Raw genomic sequence first — 16,605 nt, 5'->3', positions numbered from 1 at the left:
GCGTGAGATCTCTGTCAATCTATGCCAAAACCAATACAGAATTGTAAAGTAAAAATTAAAAATAAATTAATTAATTAAAAAATAAAAATAAAAAAATAAATAAAAATAAAAAAATACTTCAAACCCAAAAAAAAAAAAAATTTCTTTTCAGACTAAAATAAATTTGAGTAAAAACAACAACAACAACTAAGTTATACTTAAATTTAAGTTACACATTTCTAGGCAAAAAAAAAAAAATCTATGCTTTATAACTGAGATTTCATTCTTTAATCAATCCGGTGTCTCAGATGGTAAAGAATCTGCCTGCAACATAGGAGACCTGGGTTTGATCCCTGGGTCAGGAAGATCCGCTGGAGAAGGAAATGGCAACCCACTCCAGCATTCTTGCCTAGAAAACTCCAGTGACAGAGGAGCCTGGAGGCAGTCCATGGGGTAGTATAGAGTTGGACAAGACTGAGCAACTGTACAAACACCAACAGTTAAAGTAGGAGTTATTTTTTGGTGAGTGGCCTTCTTAGATATAAAACATATAACTCTTTCCCATAATCCAAGTTGTATATAGCCTTTTTAACTGAAATCTGAAGTTTATTCATTCAGCTGAAGTTTCCTATTCTCTTAACACATTAAAATAAATCAAATTAAATGCATCTTTGTCTACATTTATAATAGTTTCTTTAAAATACACTTTTAAAATAAATAAATAAATAAATAAAATACACTTTTAATACATTGTAGGAAAAAATCTTAGATAGTCTGGTAGAAACTATCTGCCTAGAAATGTCCTCTTCTCCTCTCCATCCTGGGAGTGATCCAAGGTAGAAGTTACCATGTCCCAGTAGTGACCCCAACTCTTGCTGGGTTGGATGAATTGGTTGCACAAAGGGTGGGCACCTAACCCAGGACAGATCATGGTCTCTTCTCTAGGATTATGGAATTGAATCACCCTCCCAATGACTCCAGACTTCCCAGGTGGCTCAGACAGTAAAGTGTCTGTCTACAATGCGGGAGACCCGGGTTCAATCCCTGGGTTGGGAAGATCCCCTGGAGAAGGAAATGGCAATCCACTCCAGTACTATTGCTTGGAAAATCCCATGGACAGAGGAGCCTGGTAGGCTACAGTCCATGGGGTCACAAAGAGTCGGACACAACTGAGCGACTTCACTTTCACTTTCACCTTCACCCAATGACTAGCGAAAGGATATGATCTTAGGAATCAAAGAAGCTATCTACCAGGAAGATTCTTTCCGTAAATTTTCTTTTTCGCTTAAACTAGATTTCCATTACTAGCAGCCAGATTTAACTGTTTATTACACAAAATTTCAAATGTCCGAAAGACGACTATTATAATGAACCCTCAACAACTAACTTCAATAATGATTAACTCATGACCAATCCTGTTTCATCTAGAACCTCACCTACTTCCCCTCACCACTGAATTAAATCACATCAAATCATTTCATCTGTGAATATTTGTATATAGCTAGTATCTTCTTGTGACAATATATAAAATCACATACCTTGTTTGACATTCTGTATATGATTTTCATAGTTTTCTGGTGGAACTTGAGTGTGAAACACCGAGAAAAAGGTATCTTCATGCTTGTTACAAGAAGGATCTAGTGATTTAAAAATCATTTGCTCAATATCATATGTTAACATATATATATGGAATCTAGAAAGACGGTACTGATTAATCTATTTGTAGGGTAACAATGGAGACGCAGATATAGAGAACAGGCTTATGGACATGGGGAAGCGGTGGTGGGAGAAGAAGGTGGGACAAATGGAGAGAGTAACATGGAAATATACACACTGCTATATGTAAGATAGGTAGCCAGTGGAAATTTACTGTATGACTCAGGGAACTCAAACTGGGGCTCTGTAACAATCTAGAGGGGTGGGATGGGGTGGGAGGTCAGACAGAGGTTCAAGAGGAAGGGAACCTATGGCTGGTTCATGCTATTATATGGCAGAAACCAACATAATATTGTAAAGCAATTATCTTTCAATTAAAAATAAATGAATTTTTAAAAAAATCATTTGTTCAATACATACAAAATAAATAAGGAATCGTTTATGTGGACAGTTGTTTTAAAAAACAGATAAGATCTAATAATGTTCTCTGCAATATTCCTCAATTTCCTCTACACGTTTCTTAAGACAATGTCACTTTCAGATAGAAATGATAATCATCTTTGTACACATGAGCCATTGAAAGCGAGAAATCAAAGCCAGTCAACAGTTTCCCTAGAACTTCTGTGCAAGAAGTATGCACCAGGGTGTGCTAAAATATCACATTAATTACCTGGATATAATATACCCAAATTCTAACATTCTTAAAACAGAGAATATACACATTGAATAATTTTGTGTTTCTAGTCCTTATTTTAGATCCACAAGGTGAAATTTCAGATATATGATCCATCATTAAAATAACAGAATGTGTTTGAGAGAAAACTGGAGAGATACTTGGCAGTTAGCTTTCTTTTTTTGATTCTCTTGGGATACTACACATAAAAATTTAAGAAACTGTGTTTAACCCTTTTTGTTTAATTTAATTTGTCTTATGTTCTATTAAGCTAATTTAGACACCATATATTTACAAGAAACAGCTAACATAAATAAATATCACTTTGCCTTAACATGAAAGAATCTGCCAGGCTGTGGCACAGAAGTGTTTTTGCTTAAGAAAACGTGACATATCCTGAAGATATTAGAGGATTCACCACCTACCTCTGAAACAAACCTGACTTGAGCACCTGCTTGGAGATGATATGGGCAAGATATATTCACCACGACACAAATACCAACAAATTCAAAACATACAACTTCTGATAGTAAAAACAAACTCATCAATTCAAATTCCCTAATTTGGAATTCATAACAATGTAGTGTCACATCACCAGGATCGACAGTACAACCATAATCCTTGTCCAATGTTTGATGAGGTAATCTAGCAAATTAGTGGTGTAAGCCTTACAAGAAGACAGGTAAGCTACTTAGCAGGCAAAAAGTTTTGAAGTTCTTTTCAAACTTTAATTTTTTTGCAACCATTGTTATTAGGGCTCTTAAATATTCATTGAAGCATACAGCAAGTCAGCAATTTGGCGACATTCTGTTATTGGTTTAAGTTGCATCATATACCCAAAATGGTAATATATTTTTGATCACATAATTCCTCCTTAATAGCAGTTTCACTTAATTTTATTCTAAAGTACCTATAGAGACTTAAAAATATGAAAACCTGCCAAACAAAAAACTATTAGAGCAAGGTGACACTGAAGGTTTTAAACAAGGAGTTCTTCTTAGCTGAAATCATTTATGTGACCCTATGGCTCTTCACGCATAGTCTCAGGATATCACTGCCTCAGACAGAATGGGTACAGCTAGGGTACAGCCCTAACACAAAGGTCTCATAGTTTAGCCTTGAGTTTAAAAGACAACAGTTGTAAAAGGAACACATTCAACTGTAGAAACTCAACCTCTTGAGAGGAAAAAAGCATTTTCTAAATTATAAAAGTCCTTCATTAGGAAAGCTCTTCCTTATAGTAAAAAGCAAACCAAAAATTCTAATTCATGTAGGAAAAATGATGGGATTAGAAAATAATGATTTGATAAACACCATAATAATAACTGATTCAAGTAGAAATTAATGAATAACAAGATAACAGCCCCAAAGTATCCTCCCACAAGATAATTTATCCAGTGCAAAAAGGAAAATAGTAACTTTACAGTGGAGAAATCTAGCAGACACCACCTTAACCAAATAATCAAAGTTAACATCACCAGCAATGGAACAATCGACATCACACACTTCCTGTTATGATTCATTGAGAATACAGTACCACTTCTATGGGATTTCTGCCAAAAATACATAACCTGAACCCAAACTGTGGAAACATAAACAAACCCACACTGAGCAACTGTCTACAAAATAACAGACCTATAGTCTTCAAAAATGCCAATGTCATAAAATACAAAGAATGACTAAAGAGACATAACAATTAAACGCAATGAAAGAGCTTGACTTTTTTTTTTTGGTAGAAAGGATTTAAGTGGGATAACTGGTGAACCATGAATAAAGCCTTGATGGATCATAGTATTGTATCAATACTAATTTCCTGATTTGTGTGTGTGTCCGTCTGTAGAGAAGACAACAAAAGATGTGGTACATGGAAAAACTGCGTAAAGGGTATTTGTGAATTCTTCATACTTTTGAGACTTTCAGTCTGAAATTATATCAAAATTAAAAGTCAATAGGCAGTTTTTCAAATGTCCTCACCACAAACATTTAGCTAAAGGGAAAAAAGAAATCTCCCTTCAGAGATCAAGGGCTGAGCACCATTTTTTTATTAATTTTTTTACTGAATGAAAGATTCATTAAATTCTATAGTGTTTTACAATTTTCAAAAGTTTGAGCACAATTTTTAATACGAGTCTTGAAAGAGGAAGATTGGAGGGTTGATTTAAGTTGCTTCCTGTCACCTAAGGAAGAAAGCCCATCCCAGACAAAGGGAAAGATCTGGAAGAGCATCACTGGCATGAGTTTAGAGTAGACACAAGTGACTCACAAGTGAGACTGCTCCCTGGAACTCACCCTCTTGGAGGTGAAATCCTGGAGTTAGACTGAGATCATCAAAGAAAATGGGGAAACCAGAGCACAGGGGGGCTCTGCCTCATTGAACACCTGGAATTCTAGGAGACTCCACTCACAGTGCTCCACACATACTCCTGATGCTCCAAAGCACCGATGGCAGTGTGGCATGTTTTGAGGGAGACAGGGCATGATATATTCACCCTTTCTTTCTCCCTGTCTCTTTTTCACTCACTCCCCTACTCCTAATACACACACAGAAACATATGACATACAATTGCATGGCTGGCCTGGAGCATGGACGAGAACCAGGAGTGCTTGCTTTCCCCTAAGAATTAGAAACAGACCCCTTCAAAGCACACATCATGACACCAGCCAAAAATGCACACAGCCAGGGACTTCCCTGGTGGTCCAGTGGCTGGGGCTGCATGCCCCCAATGCAGGGGGCCTGGGTTCAATCCCCAGTCGGGGAGCTGGATCCCACATGCTGCAACTAAGACTTGGCATAGTCAAATAAATAAAAACAAATATTTTTTTAATGCACACATCCAAATGTCCCATGCAATTAAGAACCACCCCAGTTAGACTACAGAGAAAAGTTCAATAAACTCAAAATATCAAAAAAAATGCCCACAGTATTACAGATTTCTATATTGGCTTTTAAAGCAGAAGGCTTATAAAAGATTCTGGAGAACAAAGGAAAAGCACCATTTTCTAATTAACTATAAGGTCAATGAGGAAATAAGAGTACAGTAACAACATGTAGAGAATAACGATAATAACATGTAAGAAAGAATGCAGTATAGAGCTAAGTCTATATTTAGAAACAAATTCATAGCAATGATGCCTTTATCACATTGTTATGGACTGAACTGTATACCCCCAAAATTCATGTTGAAGCCCTAACCCCTAGTGTGGCTGTACTTTAAGTAGATAATTAAAGTTAAATGAGATTATTAGGTAGGGTTCTAATCCAGTAGAACCAGTGTCCTTACAAGAAGAGGAAGAGGCACAAGAGGTATCTTCACGCCCCACCTCTTCTACCCCTGGGCCTAGAGAAAAGGCCATGTGAGGACGCAGTGAGAAGGTAGCAGTCTGTAAGCCAGGAAGAGAGCTCACCCAAAATGAATTTTCCAGTACCTTGATCTTAAACGTATAGTCTCCAAAACTGTAAGAAAATAAACTTCTGGTCTTTAAGCCACTCAGTCTGTGGTATTTTTTTAATGGCAGCCCTAGTAGACACAGATTTTAAGAGAAAATAAAAAGAACTTAACTAATTTAAATGAAGAAACTAATTTAACTGAAAACAACAAAACAAGTTCAAGAATAGAAATAATCAAGATAATTGCTAGAATTAACAAAGAAATTCAAAATTGATTTACAGAAGTATAAAAAGACAAACCCTCAAGTATAATTTTAAAAACAGAAAACACTCACTGCTATCAAAGTAGCATGGTACTGGTAAAAGAACAGCCACAGAGACCACTGCAACAGAACAGAGGGTTCAGAAACAGACCCAGAAAAACATACTCAACTTATCTTTATTTATTTATTTAGTGAATGTCTCATTTACATCCATTATTTTGCTGAACATTCATAGCATTACCACAATACAGAGTAGCATTACTTCCACTTGCAGATGACGTAAATCAGGCTCAGAGAGGCAAAGCAATTTACCCAGAGTCATACAGATAAATGGAGCTTGATTTTTCTGGCTTAATAGTCCTCCTTGAGAACTATTCTGAGCCTAGCATTATTCTGAGCCTATAACTGTGATTTGTTGTTCAGTTGCTCAGTCTTGCCTGACTCTTTGCTACGCCATGGACTGCAGCACGCTAGGCTTCCCTGTCCATCACCAACTCCTGGAGCTTGCGCAAACTCATGTCCATTGGTCAGTGATGCCATCCAACCATTTCGTCCTCTGCTGTACCATTCTCCTTCTGCCTTCAATCTTTCCCAGCATCAAGGTCTTTTCTAATGAGAAGGCTCTTCACACCAGGTGGCCAAAGTATTGGAGCTTCAGCCTCAGCATCAGTCCTTCCAATGACTATTCCAAGTAGATTCCCTTTAGGATTGACTGGTTGGATCTCTTTGCAGTCCAAGAGACTCTCAAGAGTCTTCTCCAACACCACAGTTTGAAAACATCAGTTCTTCAGCACTGAGTTTTCTTTACAGTCCAACTCTCAAGCCACACATGACCACTGGAAAAACCATAGCTTTGACTAGACAGACCTTTGTTGGCAAAGTAATGCCTGCTTTTTATTTTTTTTTAAATTTATTTATTTTAATTGGAGGCTAATTACTTTATGATATCGTAGTGGTTTTGCCATAATTGACATGAATCAGCCATGGGTGTACATGTGTTCCCCATCCTGAACCCCTCTTCCACCTCCCTCCCCATCCCATCTCTCTGGGTCATCCAGTGCACCAGCCCTGAGCACCCTGTCTCATGCATCAAACCTGGACTGGTGATCTGTTTCACATACGATAATATACATGTTTCAGTGCTATTCTCTCAGATCATCCCACCCTTGCCTTCTCCCACGAGTCCAAAAGACTATTACATCTGTGTCTCTTTTGCTGTCTCTCATATAGGGTCATCCTTTCAACTTATCTTTAATTAAAGAGCAAGACTTCTGAATAGAGAGAGGATAATCTCTTTAACAAATGGTGCTGGAACAACTGGATGTTCACATGCAAAAAAAAAAAAGCCAGACATAGACCTTACATTTTTCACAAAAATGAAATCAAACTGGACTATAACACGAATGTAAAATGCAAAACTATAGAAATAGGATAAAAATCTATGTGAACTTCAGTTTAGTGATGAGTGTTTATAAACAACACCACAAGTATGATCCATGAAAGTAAAAATTGATGATTTAAACTTTATTAATATTAAAAACTTCTGCCCTGCAGAAAAGACAAGCCACAGGCTGAAAGAAAATACTTGCAAAACACATATCACATAAAGGACCTGCATATCCAAAATAGACAAAGAACTCTGAAAACTCAACCATAAGAAAACAGACAGACAACTCACTAAAGAAAATATAGATATGGCAAATAAGCACCTGAAAAGATGCTGAACATCGTTTGCCATTACAGAAATATAAATGCAAATTAAAACAACAATGAGATACCAATAAACACCTATTAGAATGGATAAAATCCAAAAACCTGACAATACCATTTGCTGGCAAGGAGGCAAAACAACAGGAACTTTCATTTTTGCTGGTGGGAATGCAAAATGGTACAGTCAGTATGGAAGACAGGCAGTTTCTTTCAAAGCTAGACATTTATCATATGATTTAACAGTCCTGCTCCTGGATATTTAACCCACAAAATGGAAATTTTATGTCCACCCAAAAACCTGCACACGAATGTTTAAGAAGCTTTATTTATAATCATCAAAAACTGGACACAATCAAGATATCATTCAATAGATGAAGAGAAAAACAGTGATATTGTCCATAGAACGAAATGTTACTTAGTGACAAAAAGAAGTTAGCTATCAAATCACAAAAAGACATGGATGAATGTTAACTGTATACTGCTAAATTAAAGAACCCAATCTGAAAAGGCTATTTACAGAATGGTTCCAACTTTACAATATTTGGAAAAGGTAAAACTAGAAAGACAGTAAAAAGATCAGTGGTGGCTAGGGGTTTGGTGGAAGACGGGAGCGTTGAATGGGGATTCACCCAGGGGATCTTTAAGGGTGGTAAACCTGTTCTGTATGATACCATAACAGTGATTACATGGCACTCCGCATTCTTGGAAACCTGTAGCTTCACAGCACAGAGAGTGAAACTTAATGTACGCAAACTATCAAAAGATTATTTAAGATGTAATAAAATCCCAGGACAAAATACAGAATTTGGTTAAAAAAAAAAAATCTGTGTTACTGATGTACAAATTAATTTCACTGAAGAGGATGGAGGGAAGAATGCTCATTTTAAGTAAACTGGAAATGAATATAGTCTGCAAGACTAGAGGCAATAGAAATTGCATGTGAGCTTTTTACTCCAGTTGATTAGGTTATATCCTCAAAAATTCTGATATCACTACACATGTACAGTAGAATTGAACAGTTAACTAAATAGATGGCCAATGGTGAGAACCAGGTTTTTCACTGTTGGAATGTAGGTTACACATGAGCAAGATGAAAAGTCAAGAATGATCCATGAAGTAATAAATTCAGAGACATCAGTATGAACCTATATTTAGCTTAATAGAGAGAGACATGGTTATACATAGAAATATTTACAGATATGTGTATAACAGGTTAGCATACACACAAATACTTTCTTTCTCAGAAGCAACAACTCCCCAATAGCAACAAATTGATCAAGCATCCAGATCTGGTTTCCAGTATCATTCTCCAATAGGAGGAACCAGGGCTTCTTGGAGAAACAGCTGATTTTCTAGGACTTATGCAGAAAATATAGAAGACGAATCTGAAGCATCTTATAGTGGCAGAAAGTAAGGGAGTGCACACAACAACAACAGAACTCGCAATGGAGGAAATATGACCAAGGGGCCCAAAGTCAACTGAACAAGCTCCCAATGGCCAAAGGTGGGAAACGTCTGAGCAATAAAACAAAGTGGTATTGGATTATAATCCAAAGTATAAAACAAATATCCACATCTATGGTGATATAAATAAATAGGGAGACTAGACGAATGGGAGAATGAACCTGTATGCCCACACCGAATAATTCACAATAATTTATGTAAATTCTCTGCCATCAAAGAAGTGACACATAACATCCACACTCCTTAGGTATCAGATGTGCATAGTAACTTTCTTCCAAAGAAGATAGTATGGAAAAGGGGAAATATTGGGAAATTTTACATTAAAGAAATCTGGCAAATATCATACTTCTTTAGCCAGGTGACCAAAGTTAATATCAGCAGTGATGTTATCCTGGTAATATAATGTGATGTGATGAAAATGGCACTTCAACTCTGTGGTCTTCCTCCCAAGAACATACAGCACAAATATAATCATGTGAAAACCATGACATAAGTCACAACTGCTAGACATGCTACAAAATACCTGACCAGTATTCCTCAAAACCACCAAGGTCAACAAAAACAAGAAAGCTTGAGAAAGTGCATAGCCCAGAGTAGCTTAAGGAGACATGAGGACTAAATGTAATGTGGTATCCTGAATGGGATCTTGGAATAGGAAAAGGACATTAGCTAAAAACTAAATATCTGAATAAAGTATGGACTTTAGTTAATAATAATCAGAGATCAAATTGCCAACATCTGATGGATCATCGAAAAAGCAAGAGAGTTCCAGAAAAACATCTATTTCTGCTTTATTGACTATGCCAAAACCTTTGACTGTGTGGATCACAAGAAACTGTGGAAAATTCTGAAAGAGATGGGAATACCAGACTACCTGACTTGCCTCTTGAGAAACCTGTATGCAGGTCAGGAAGCAACAGTTAGAACTGGACATGGAACAACAGACTGGGTCCAAATGGAAAAGGAGTATGTCAAGGCTGTATATTGTCACCCTGCTTATTTAACTTCTATGCAGAGTACATCATGAGAAACACTGGACTGGAAGAAGCACAAGCTGGAATCAAGATTGCCAGAAGAAATATCAATAACCTCAGATAGGCAGATGATACCACCCTTATGGCAGAAAGTGAAGAGGAACTAAAAAGTCTCTTGATAAAAGTGAAAAAGGAGAGTGAAAAAGTTGGCTTAAAGCTCAACATTCAGAAAACGAAGATCATGGTATCTGGTCCCATCACTTCATGGTAAATAGATGGGGAAACAGTGTCAGACTTTATTTTTCGGGGCTCCAAAATCATTGCAGATGGTGACTGCAGCCATGAAATTAAAAGATGCTTACTCCTTGGAAGGAAAGTTATGACCAACCTAGATAGCATATTCAAAAGCAGAAACATTACTTTGCCAACAAAGATCCACCTAGTCAAGGCTATGGTTTTTCCAGTGGTCATGTATGGATGTGAGAGTTGGACTGTGAAAAAAGCTGAGCGCCGAAGAATTGATGCTTTTGAACTACGGTGGTAGAGAAGACTCTTGAGAGTCCCTTGGACTGCAAGGAGATCCAACCAGTCCATTCTAAAGGAGATCAGCCCTGGGTGTTCTTTGGAAGGAATGATGCTAAAGCTAAAACTCCAGTACTTTGGCCACCTCATGCGAAGAGTTGACTCATTGGAAAATGAGGGATTGGGAGCAGGAGGAGAAGAGGACAACAGAGGTTGAGATGGCTGGATGGTATCACTGACTCGATGGACATGAGTCTGAGTGAACTCCGGGAGTTGGCGATGGACAGGGAGGCCTGGCGTGCTGTGATTCATGGGGTCGCAAAGAGTCAGACACGACTGAGTGAGTGAACTGAACTGAACTGAATGTATCAATATCAGTTCATTAATTTTAACAAATGTACCATACTAATCTTAATAAAAGGGAAACTGGTTGTGGGTATATGGAAAATCTCTGTACTTTCTTCGTATTTTTTCTATAAATCCAAAACTGCTAAAGTTAAAAATTAACTTTATGAAAACTCTATATTAAAAAGAGAAACAAACACTTAACAAAATCAGAAGTAAGAAATGGGGCATATACACAATAAGAAGGAGAATTATCATTTTTAAACACTAATGGAAACTTTAAAATCTCAGTGACATGCACATATTGCCAAAATTGACTCCAGAAGACTGGTAAACTGAAATACAATAGTAAATATGAAAGACACTGAAAAGAGTCGGAGAATCGCCTCCAAGAAATTATTTGAACCAAATGGTTTTTTCCAGTGAAATCTTTCAAATTTTAGGGAACAGAAAATCCCCATGTTATATCAACTGTTTCAAAGCATGGAAATAAATAGACAGCCAGCTCCATTCATTTTATGAAGTTAACATAGCCTGAAAAAGCATACACACAACCACTACTAACCCCACCACTACCTGCTACCCCATGACATACATACACATGGGCACACCCACATATATACACATACACACAGCTAATCTCACTTATCAATATAGTTGTGAAAATTCTGAATAAATTCAACCATTCATATCTGGTACTAAATTAAAAGAATAATCCTCCATAACCAAGAAATTCATTGATCTAGTAACAAAAGAGTAATTTAGTAATTAAACCTATTAATTTTGAAACAGTTTGTCAAGAAGAAAAAACTTTACAATAATTTAAATAGATATTGAAATACATTGCATAAATCTCAACACTTAAGTCTTTACAAAGTTCTCAGAATAGAAATAATTATTGAAAGGACAAAAAAACTTTGTGTTATTTCCAGGTGATTATAAACTAACAAAACTCAAAGCAAACAACAAAAGCTAATTAGGATAAATAAAATAATTATCACTGAGGGCCTGAGAAAATCAAACAGTAAGGCAGAGAGGGCAAATCTTCCTTTCCTCTACATTTTAGTTCCACTCAAGCCTTCAACCAACTGGATGAGGACCACCCACAATCTGGAGAGTAATACACTCCACTCAGTCTACTAATTCAAAGGCCAGTCTCTTCCAGAAATACCCTCGCAGACACACCCAGAAATAATGTTTAAACAGACATCTGGGTATCTTGTGATCCAGTCAAGTTGACGCATACAATTAGCCATCACAGACACTGGGGGGTGATGAAACCATCCGCCAAGATAGAGAAAATATACAAAAGAAGGAAGAGGATATAAGGAGAGGGAGAGGAGAGCCAGCGGGGAATGATGAATCCAGTAAAAATGCTACTATCTGATGAGGGGTCAACTGTGTCAGATGCTACAGAGATATCAAATAGGATAAAAATCAGGAGTAAGTCACTAGATTTAGAAGTTTAGGAGGACCACTGATAAAGTAGTTTCTGTAGAGTGATAAAAGAAAATACAGTTGGGAAATAAATGGAAGTTGACCAGGTAGCACCAGTAGGCGCAGACTATTCGTTCAAGAAACCTGACCCTAAGAGAGGAGGGAAACAGAGGGGTACCTGTTTGGGAGCAGCATGAAGAACAGAGGAGGGTTTTTGCGCATGTTTAGTTGATTTGGTTTTATATGCATGTTTAGTTGATTTGGGGCTTCCTTCATGGCTCAGCTGGTAAAAGAATCTGCTTGCAATGCAGGAGACTTGAGTTCAATCCCTGAGTTGGGAAGATCCCCTGGAGAAGGGAAAGGCTACCCACTCCCGTATTCTGGCCTGGAGAATTCCATGGACTATATAGTCCATGGGGTCGCAAAGAGTCAGACATGACTGAATGACTTTCACTTAGTTGATTTGAGGGCTCTTTGATTCTGTTTTACAGTCAAAAGATTTAAATGTGGTTAACTGAAGGGAAGGACCCAGAGGAGATGAAAAGAGGTGAAGGTGGTAAGAGAGAAAAATTGATGGGTCAGGAGCCAGGGGCAGAGTGAAAGGCACAGGATATTATTGACTTCGGCCTTAGAAAAAAAGAGCACACATCCTCATTTAAGGGAAGAGGGAAGAGGGTGGAGAAGCACAGTCAGAGTGCAGTTTAAAGGCAGAAAGTAAGAATGGACCCACCCAGTTGATCCATTTTCTCTGAACACCAAGACTGCCTGGGCTAAGGACTTGCAGAAAAGGACTGGAGGTTAAAAGTGAAAGTGAAGTCGCTCAGTCGTGTCCAACTCTTGGACTGTAGCCCACCAAGCTCCTCCATCCATGGGATTCTCCAGGCAAGAGTACTGGAGTGGGTTGCCATTTCCTTCTCCAGGGGATCTTCCCGACCCAGGGATCGAACCCAGGTCTCCCACGTTGCAGGCAGATGCTTTAACCTCTGCACCACCAGGGAAGCCATTAAATATAAGAATCCAAGTACTAACATCAAAGATTTCAAGGGAGGAAAGGAAGCCAGGAGGGAGGAAGAAGGGGGAGGAGGCGGGAGAGGGGGGGTGAAAGGGGTGGCCTTACAGACGTCTCCTGTCACCTATAGATACCCAGGCATTATGGGACTTTTCCCTGGGCCCCCAGAGAAGGGAGGACTGGAACTCGGCCCTACCAGAAATCAGACCAGAGTAGAAACAGAATTCGAGTTCTCTGCCAAGAGGAGGTGATCAGTCTCCAATTCTCAGCTCAGGCTGAGGGCCCTTAGACCAGATTCCTTCATCCAGGACCGGAAAACAGGAGGACTAGAAAAACAGGGAAGGAAGGGTTAAGGGAAGGGTTAAGGAGAGGAAAGAGAGAGGCAAGGGGAGAGAGGTCAATAAAGTCTCTTGTTCCTTACCGTTCGGGGCACTCTGGCCAGTTGTCCGAGTCAGGAGGAGACCAGGGACAAAAGGGACCCAGTTGCAGCCGCTGGGTCTGGTCCATTGGCAGGCAAGCTGGCTCCTGAGTACCCCGAGTGGTCAGGATGTCAGTCTCAGCGAAGAAGAGTCCCCACCAGAGTCACCATTTGTGGTAGGAAGGCAGACCCCTTCCAGGGCCTGAAACTGGGCTCTTGTCTAACACTCGGAAATGAACTGCCTGGGGAGACACATGTGCTGACAAAGCAAGAGATTTTATTGGGAAAGGGCACCCGGGTGGAGAGCAGCAGGGTAAGGGAACCCTTAAGCACACAGTAATAATTCAGAAGAGCCATATTGGAGAATATAAGAGAAACTACTAAGCTATACTGCGAATCCAGCAGAGGTTAAAAAACAAGACTCCTTAGCTATACCAGTCAGCACAGGTATGTGATTTTCTCCCCCGGTCCTCTGCAAATCAGAGCAGAAAGAAAATACCAAATTTTCTTGGAATATTTCATCTTAACATCTGAGAGTAGAAGCAACGACTTCCTGAATTTCACAGAAGAGCACTTTAAAAGAGGTATTTGCAAATTTTGAGAAACCTAATTGATTAACATGTCACTGTTTTGTGCTTACCCAAACTTATACATGTGGAGCTGGAAACACAAGGCACAAACGTGACAGAGGCAAAAAAGAAGAACCTTTGTCCAAAACGTATTTGACATATTTGTCTCCGAGAGTAGCGAATTTTATCTCTATCCATCGGATAAATGCTACAAACTAAGGGAAAACTCCTAGTTCGGTAATTTCATATTTCTCTAGGAAAACTTTAAAGTGATCCTTCACAAATGTGGTGAGACAGACTTTTAAAATATTTCTGAGACGTCTAGAAAGTACAATACTGTCCCTTTCAAAACCTCAGTGTGGGTTATTATCTCATTTATAAAGCTAAAATATGGTTTTAAAAAATTAATTTAATGTGGCTTTTAGCTTTCTGTTAGAGCCAAGTCCTCATTTGTGTTTAGCACCTATAAAAAATACACAAGTAACTTTTCTTTTTACTGTTGGTTATTTGTGATGTTAGAAAGGGACTACAATGCATTTTATGTTCGGGGGGCTGGAAAACAGGTTGGAAATCGCCATTCTGCCACTACCCTGAAGTCCTTTGAATTCCTCTTAAGTAAGAAGTTAAGGAAATCACCGGGGAAAATAAAGAATACTCATTCTAAGATTTTTCCTTTAGTTTAAAAGGGAAAAATTAAAAGAATGGTAAATAGTAGGTCTGGATAATTGTAAATGTGTGTTTAAAGTTCAAGTCTAAATAAGCCTGGCTCTAAATTCTTCAAGAGGTACTCTTAAAGCACTATTTTAACTAGATGCTGCCACCTACTGGACAGTTTACAAGGGATTGATCTTTCCTCGTAACAAAGAAAAAAATGACCGTGGAGGAAAACAGAGCAAAAGGTTTCTTGTTTTCATAATAAGCTTTACAGGAACACTTTACTTTAAATTTTACGGCTATTATTGGTTTGATCAAAATAATTGCTAAAGTTTTAAATTTTTTACATTTTTAATTAAGAGGGGATAGTTGAAGTTCAGAGAATTATCTGGGAAAGAAACTACCCTCAGGATGGAACAGATATAAGCAGTGTCACACCATTTCATGATATGAGGCTATGTTGTAATAGTAGAAATATGAGACTGTCAAAATTAGTGTCACGCGGTCAAATCAGACTCTTGCTTTTCTGTTCATTTCTTTCACATGTGCTAATAATACATTTCATAAACTAAAGATTCCAGCAGTTACCTCTTTTGGAATAAACTAATAATTTATGTTATGTAAAATGTTTCAAAATGTATAATTAGGCTAATAACATAATCTATAATAAATGCTGGTTTCCCAGGTGGTGCTAGTGGTAAAGAATTCGACTGCTAATGCGGGAGATGTAAGAGACCTGGGTTCAATCCCCAGGTCAGGATGATCCTCGGAGAAGGGAATGGCTACCCACTCCAGTATTCTGGCCTGGAGAATTCCATGGACAGAGGAGCCTGGTGGGCTATAGTCCATGCGGTCAGAAAGAGTCGGACACTTAGCACATACTAAATGCCATCTCTTTTGGGTTTTAAGATTTTTAAAAATCAGATATGTGTGACTAATGAATATATGTCTATGATATAAAGAGCCAGAAAGAAGCTACAAAGACAGAAATATAGATCAATGGAACAAAATAGAAAGCCCAGAGATAAATCCACACACCTATGGACACCTTATTTTTGACAAGGGAGGCAAGAATATACAATGGAGTAAAGACAATCTCTTTAACAAGTGGTGCTGGGAAAACTGGTCAACCACTTGTAAAAGAATGAAACTAGAACACTCTCTAACACCATACACAAAAATAAACTCAAAATGGATTAAAGATCTAAACGTAAGAAACTATTAAACTTCTAGAGGAGAACATAGGCAAAACACTCTCTGACATAAATCACAGCAGGATCCTCTATGACCCACCTCCCAGAATACTGGAAATGAAAGCAAAAATAAACAAATGGGACCTAATTAAAATTAAAAGCTTCTGCACAACAAAGGAAACTATAAGCAAGGTGAAAAGACAGCCTTCAGAATGGGAGAAAATAATAGAAAATGAAGCAACTGACAAAGAATTAATCTCAAAAATATACAAGCAACCCCTGTAGCTCAATTCCAGAAAAATAAATGACCTGATCAAAAAGTGGGCCAAAGAACTAAATAGACATTTCTCC

At 38.1% G+C, this 16,605-nt stretch overlaps 1 protein-coding gene across 3 annotated transcripts in view; it reads right to left on the bottom strand.

Moving 5' to 3' along the window:
- Positions 1–16,605, bottom strand: part of FSIP1 (fibrous sheath interacting protein 1) — a 215,925-nt gene that overhangs the window by 169,528 nt on the left and 29,792 nt on the right. For 2 of the 3 annotated variants that reach the window (XM_040226965.1, XM_040226968.1), the window contains exon 6: positions 1,518–1,616. The exons of the other annotated variant lie outside the window; for it this stretch is intronic. In XM_040226965.1, the coding sequence (XP_040082899.1) occupies positions 1,518–1,616 (99 nt within the window). The remainder of the gene's footprint in view (positions 1–1,517; positions 1,617–16,605) is intronic. 3 annotated transcript variants of the gene reach the window in all.

The sequence above is a fragment of the Oryx dammah genome, unplaced genomic scaffold (assembly GCF_014754425.2).
Source record: "Oryx dammah isolate SB20612 unplaced genomic scaffold, SCBI_Odam_1.1 HiC_scaffold_26, whole genome shotgun sequence".
In the NCBI taxonomy this organism is placed as follows: Eukaryota; Metazoa; Chordata; class Mammalia; order Artiodactyla; family Bovidae; genus Oryx; species Oryx dammah.
Note: the sequence above shows the minus strand (reverse complement) of the source record. Positions and strands in the feature narration are given on the sequence as shown.